The sequence below is a fragment of the Copidosoma floridanum genome, unplaced genomic scaffold (genome assembly GCF_036245765.1).
Source record: "Copidosoma floridanum isolate Cflo_tuat_1 unplaced genomic scaffold, Cflo_Japanese_pri ptg000009l, whole genome shotgun sequence".
NCBI lineage: Eukaryota > Metazoa > Arthropoda > Insecta > Hymenoptera > Encyrtidae > Copidosoma > Copidosoma floridanum.
Window position 1 is genome coordinate 7,224,556 of NW_028321886.1, and position 6,643 is coordinate 7,231,198.

Consider the following 6,643-nt stretch of genomic DNA (forward strand, 5'->3'; position numbering starts at 1 on the left):
ATTCTGCATGCTGGCGGGGGCATCGGAAAGGGGAGAGAATTATATATATGTGTATATGCCGTATGCCGTATATGCACGAATGCATTGCTCGTGTATAAATTCAGTCTACAAAGGTATGTGTATGTACTTCACTGTAAAGTATTTCTAATGCCTGAAACCTGAAATGCCTTTAAATACTCATTATAGGTACTTGTAACGTACATTATCCAAGAAACGGCCGACCAGGGAGCAACAATAGAATATACTCAACGCGCACGGAAAGAGGAAACAAGAAATAATTAAAGGGTGTGTAGGGTACTATAGGGACGTCTTGTCACGATGTATAATTTTCACCCCTTGCTAAACCTATTGTTACCAAAGTACATTTCAATAGTCATATTATTAGTACCTATACTCTATAGTAAAGATATAATTACGGAACTTATTGAAAATAGAACGTATAAGAAAAATCGGTAAAAATCTGACGACCTGCACATGCCAGTTTTAGGTGAGTTGCATGCTGGGCTGGGAACGTATAGGTAACTCTTCAAGTGAAGTAAATAATTTGATTATTATCGTACGCATTTGAATAGAGTCAAAGTATAGTTATTTTCTCCAAATAACTGAACAATATGGTCTTCCCTTTTGGACGACAAAGAAAAAAATAACTACTTGTTGATTGCAAGATTTTGCAGGTACGTATGATACAAAAGATGGGGGGCGCACTGTACAACAGGCGCACAAGGGTTGCAGGGCCGGATCGAGAATCAAATGTATGTTTTGGAACCCCCATTTTTACAAATTACAAACCCCATGACTGTCGGCCTTTAAGTCGATCAATAAATTTGTTTTGACCAACTAGCTTATTCATTTAATCTCAATCGAATGTATAAAAATCTGATTGAAAATTATCCTGATTTTTCTAGTTATTAACAAATTATTTAAGTTATTTGGTAAAATTAATCCATACGTATTATACTTGAAACCCTCTCTCAATTTGGTCACTTTTTTTACGATAATTTGCATGTGATTCAATGACTATGATACATATCTCATCCAGTATCTCCAAAATTTCCAAATCTTTTCACCACTTCCAGTTTTGTGACGACAACCGAACAGTCAACTTACTGTATTTGATGCTGAAGCCTTTTAATTCAGTATCCAGTCTAATGAAAATTGAAAATCCTAAAGTTAAACGGATACCCGAAAATTACGTGTAATTTGTTTGCAAGTGATGATTAGATTTAATTTGTCTACTTACACTTTTTTTAATTTCACGTTTATATTTACTCAACACTAATAGTAGCTGAGACGTAACTGACACTTTTTTAACAAAAAAATTGAAAAAAAAAATGTTTGACAGCACAACAATATCTAGTGGAAACATTTAATTGCCGTTATTAAACGCAATTAATACACTACTATACTGTAAAACTGCTGAAAAATTCATCAGTTTATAAACAAACAGGCGTTGTGAATGAAAAATGTTCATAGTGACAAAAAAAATTGACAGTGAAAATATTAGTAAGGTTTGCAGAACATGCTTAAGAGAAGATAATGACAAAATGGTTTATTTATTTGTTGGACCAGCAAAATCTTCATTGGGTGCCAAGCTGCAGTCTCTTTCCTGTTTAAAGGTTAGTTGTACAGTTTACTGAAGTTTTTTTAAACGAGATAAACTTATGAATAAAGTTGGTTTTTAATTTATGAATTGTAGGTTTCCCAAGGTGATGGACTTCCTGAAAAAATGTGTGACAAGTGTGTAATTAGAGCAGAGTCTGCTCTGCTCTTTCGTGAACAATGTTGTGCTGCTGATAAAGCACTTAAGCAAGCTCTCATCACAACTGCCAGTAATTACAATATCCAAACCTATGCTCCCAACTCGTTTGCTGGTCAAATTTCTTATGATCAGCAAAGTCAATCTTTTGGGTCATTGCACAACTCCTTCCCTTCCCCTTCTTCTTCTTATTCTTCCTCTTCTTCCTCTTCCTCTCCAGCCTCCTCAAAAATGTCTAATCATAACAAGACTGCTACAGATTATCAAGAGTTTCACGAACAAAATCAACTTTCTTACCCAGTAATTGATGAAAGAGAGAAGTATATACCCCAGCTGCAGCCACATATCCTCAAGTCATGTAGTACAGGCTATCTTAATTCCAACTACTCTCATACCAATGAAAAATCTACTTTTCAGAAGCCAGATGATTTGGATCATCCAGTACTAAGACGCAATCATTTGCATTGCAAAAGAAATTGCACTTCACAGTGCTTGCTGTGCAATCACACCTTTTCGAATCAAATACAATTAGTTAATTATGATGTTGCTCTTTGTGAGGAAAATTGTATAAATTTGACAAACGGCATCAGTTTTAATACAAATAATGAAGGAAGCTCAGTTAATGTTAGAAGAATCACCGAGCATGGAACAGCTCTTGATCATTTAAACTTTGCTCATGGCATCGATAAGAATCAATTTGAAGATGCAAGTGGTAATGACACAATTTCAACATCTCAAAAAATGACAAGTGCATTTGAAAATGAGAATCCTCTGGAAATCAAACAAGACATCACTTTCAAATGTGAAACTTGCTTTATTACTTTTAACAAAAAATCAAAATTGATTACTCATCAAGCAATTCATAGCAGAGAAAAAGCTTTTCAATGTACGTACTGCTGGAAATCTTACTCTTCAAAAAATAAACTATCTGCTCATGTGCGTCTACACACCCAAACAAACGTACATCAGTGTGATGTATGCAAAAAAACTTTTGCCTATCCCTCGTATTTGCGAGAACACATGAAAACTCACTGCTTCAAGCAGAGAAGGCAAACCAATTTTGAGTGCACTCAATGCAACAAACGATTCCTTCTCGTTAAAAGCTACACGAGGCACATGAAATTTCACACCGGCAAAGATTTGTATCACTGTGACGTTTGCAATAAAATCTTCAGTCACAAGAACTCCTTGAAAATTCACATGAGATCTCACGAAAGTGCGAAATCACACAAGTGCGATATCTGCGATAAGGCGTTCAATCAAAAGAGTAATTTGGTGGAGCACATTAGAACCCATACAAAAATCAAGCCCTTCAAGTGCGAAATTTGTGAAAAAAGTTTCGTGCAATCTAGTCACCTCAAGAGCCATCGAGCATCCCACGATTCCATCAGAAGTTTTCAGTGCAGACTGTGCGGAAAAAAATTCAAACTACCCAGTCATCTGAAAAGACACATTAACTTGCACACAGCTCTAAAAACGTACAAATGCGAACAGTGCAATCAAATGTTCTCTCAATCTTTTAGTTTACAGCGCCACTTGAAAAGAAAACATAAATAATCACCGAAAAATGCTTTAAAACTCTTTCTTACGTTTGTATTGATCAAAAGTTCATTAAAAAAAAAAAAAAAAAAAGTTTTGTTACAACATAATCAAAGTAGTTTTCATAGATTATTCTACATTCGATCCCCATTGACCGTTGACGGGGCGTTGTTAATCTCTTTCTCCTCACTGTTTCCCATCACGTCCCTTGTACTCGAGTAACGTCGTCTTGATGATGTCAAGCGCATCTCTGACCTGCTCTTCATTGATGGTGAGTGGCGGTGAAATTCTAATGATGTAATTGTAAGCCGGCCTCGTCAGCAATCCCCTGTCAATCAGTTCGGCGCAGACATCCCATCCGTTGGCAAACTCTGAATATCGAAACATTGTCCATTACCCACGAACGCATGACAATTCGCGAGTAACTAAATTATAATATATAAAAAGAAAAAAGTACTCGGATTGAGCTCGAACGCGGCGAGCAGGCCCCGTCCGCGGTACTGTCCAATGTCCTTGGGCAGCTTCTCAAGCTCCGTCCTCACGATCTCCCCCATCTTGGCGGCATTGTCGGCCAGCTTCTCCTCCTCGAGAACCTTAAGTGCCTCGAGCGCCACCCTCTGACCCAGAGGACTACCCCCGAAGGTGCTCCCGTGCACGCCTGCTTCCAGAGTCAGGATCATCTAAGAAATGGACAAAGAGCAACGATCAATTATAATTACGTACGATGATGACACGTGCAGGCTGTTGTGTGTATATTATAACGTCAGACCTCGCTGCTGCCGAGGACACCCGAGACGGGGTACATCCCAGCAGATAGCGCTTTGCCAACGACGAGGATGTCGGGCCGGACCTACAAACATCATCTGGTTGAATGCTCCGTAATTGACACACACGGCAGTAGGTCATTGTATACGCACCTCCTCGTGGTCGACGGCGAATCTCCGTCCAGTACGACCAAGTCCCGTCTGCACCTCGTCGGCTATCCAGAGGACGTTGTACTTGGTGCAGAGCTCCCTCACACCTTTGAGATAACCGTCCTGCGCAACGAAAATAAGTTCGTTAATGTAGCTAATGGCTATAATTATCATGGCATGCAAGGAAAAACGCACCGAGGGTATTTTAACTCCAGCCTCTCCTTGGATCGGCTCCACCATGAACGCGCAGATGTTGGGCTCGGCCTGCAACTTGGCCTCGAGTGCCGGCAAATCGTCGTACCTATGTACAATATTATACACGATGATCGCCACGTGACAAACTAATGTTTGTATTTAATTAAAAATAAAGCATGTATAGTCGTACGGTACGTGCTCGTAGCCGGCCATGTAAGGGCCAAAGTCCTCGTAGGAGAGGGGCTCCGTCGAGGCGGATATGGCGGCGAGGGATCGGCCCCAGTAATTGCTGCGAGCGAAAACCACTTTGGCCTCGTTCGACTTGATTTTGGGATCGCGGTGCCGGTAGCCCCAACGCCTGGCGATCTTCAGGGCAGTGTCGCACGCCTCGACACCCGTGTTCATCTTACACGACACACACATATATAATTATTAATTTTTATACGAATTTTACAAAATACTTTTTCATGATGATGTAATTGTTAATCATATACGATGATGGTGGTATGTTGCACAATGGATTATACCGGCAAAAAGCGCTCGTAGCCGCTGATCCGGCATATGTATTCGGCTAGTTCACCGTGGGGCTCGCTGTAGAAGGCGCGCGACGAGTGCTCGAGTTTGCCGGCTTGGTCGCGCAGAGCCTCGAGGATGCGGGGGTGACAGTGGCCCTGGTTGACGGTCGCGAATCCACCCAAGAAGTCGTAGTACTCTGAAATCGGTAACCAGATGTGCGATCGGTATCATGTCGTGATTCGAGAAAGTGTTTTGGGTGTATATGTATATGTATATGTATATCGTGCAAAAGTGCGTACTGTAGCCGTCGCAGTCCCAGCAGTGGACGCCCGAGGCTCGGCTGAGCACGACCGGTAGCATGCGGATGTGCTGGCCCCCGTAGCGCTGGTCCCGCTCGATGAGCTCGCGTTGGCGTTGACTCGGTGCCGGTCTTCTCGCGACCTTCGACGCAAGCGTCGCCAAGCCCCGCCTGATGCCCATGTTGGTCCGGCGAACTTGAGTTAACTGGCGACGTTTACAAAAAAAAAAAAAAAATGAAACGAAAGAGAAAATGTACGTGCGGAGTATCTGTACGCCGTTTCCACAATTAATTCGCTGTTCTCGAGAGAAAGAGAAGCTGGTGGTGTTTACGAATTTCGAGAGGGTTCGTATCACTTATATACCATCGGTCGCGAGCTCTATCGATTTTTCTCTCTCTTTTGCGATTCGCCCACCCGTCTATACTGTACTCGTCTGACTCTCTCCATAACCGATCTCTATCTCGATGTGGTGCGTCGCCCCTATTTGATCGCCAACCAGATCTACACCTTGATTTGTGTATATGCAACGTCAAAGCGCTTCGACTGCTGATAAAATCCGAGATAAGCTCATATAAATTGGTATATCGGCTAATGCTGCTATTGGGTTATTGGGCGTTGGAGCGCGGCTCTGCGGGTCTGCAAAAATCGGCAGTAGATCGCACATCGATTCCATTTATTATTATTATTTTAATATTAACGCGCGGCTTAGTTTTTAAAATCTCAATTTTTGTTTTTTATCACTAAGATTTCACAGTTTCATAAACTTTTACAATCAGTCGTGTGTTACATTATTATCTGATCCAAATATTGATAACTGTATGTTTTTTTTTTTTTTTTATCGCGGGTATAAACAAACGTATCACGGTGAGCGTGCGTCGACTACCTTGCAATCGATCAATTATCACGAGGTGTCCAAGATAAAGGTGATAGAGCTCGAGTGAAGCAGCGGTAGAAGCGATATATACGTACAAGTTTTGTTAGATTCATGAGCGTATATGCAGGTACTTTTTGAAATTTTTCATAACTATACGTAATATTTATTGTACACAAGTACGTATGTATTATGTGAAAATTGTACAAGAGCCACGATTTGTGCCGAAAAAAAATACATTACAATCGTTGAATAAATTGTTCAGCTCCTTATCTGTTCAATATCAGTTTCGTTCATCGATGACAAACTCGATTAACGTGTACACATACACTGTTGGTATTACGTAACTTGGCAATCACTCGCTGTATAGATTGTCGTGCACGAAGTAAACTCGTGTAATTACTTAAAACTGAGTGGAAAAATACGGGGACCGATGAGAATAGTCCGCACAACGGGGTTTTATCCCGATAAACAGAGGTGAATCAAACGAAGACGCGCACGCTCTGAGGGTAAAATCAATAATTTATTTATACAATGTATATGTATATATAGA

General features: G+C 40.8%; 2 protein-coding genes across 3 annotated transcripts; one reads left to right on the forward strand and one right to left on the reverse strand.

Annotated features, from left to right (window-relative positions):
• Positions 1-1,377: 1,377 nt before the first annotated feature.
• LOC111643207 (uncharacterized) lies at positions 1,378-3,313 on the forward strand. Of its 2 annotated transcripts, XM_089589552.1 has the most exons (3): positions 1,378-1,616; positions 1,697-1,895; positions 1,977-3,313. In XM_089589552.1, exons 1-3 carry the CDS (start codon positions 1,464-1,466, stop codon positions 3,311-3,313), a joined length of 1,689 nt encoding a protein of 562 aa, XP_089445678.1. In that variant the 5' UTR covers positions 1,378-1,463. The 2 variants fall into 2 exon arrangements, with proteins under 2 accessions (XP_089445678.1, XP_023246418.2); XM_023390650.2 differs by having other exon boundaries at positions 1,697-3,313.
• Positions 3,314-3,464: 151 nt separating this feature from the next.
• LOC106635903 (ornithine aminotransferase, mitochondrial) lies at positions 3,465-5,400 on the reverse strand. Its single transcript, XM_014348096.3, has 8 exons — positions 5,220-5,400; positions 4,932-5,116; positions 4,595-4,809; positions 4,405-4,510; positions 4,213-4,332; positions 4,065-4,145; positions 3,753-3,975; positions 3,465-3,666 (listed from the first exon to the last, which is right to left on the reverse strand). The coding sequence occupies exons 1-8, from the start codon at positions 5,398-5,400 to the stop codon at positions 3,482-3,484; spliced, it is 1,296 nt and encodes a 431-aa protein (XP_014203582.3). The 3' UTR covers positions 3,465-3,481.
• Positions 5,401-6,643: the final 1,243 nt, after the last annotated feature.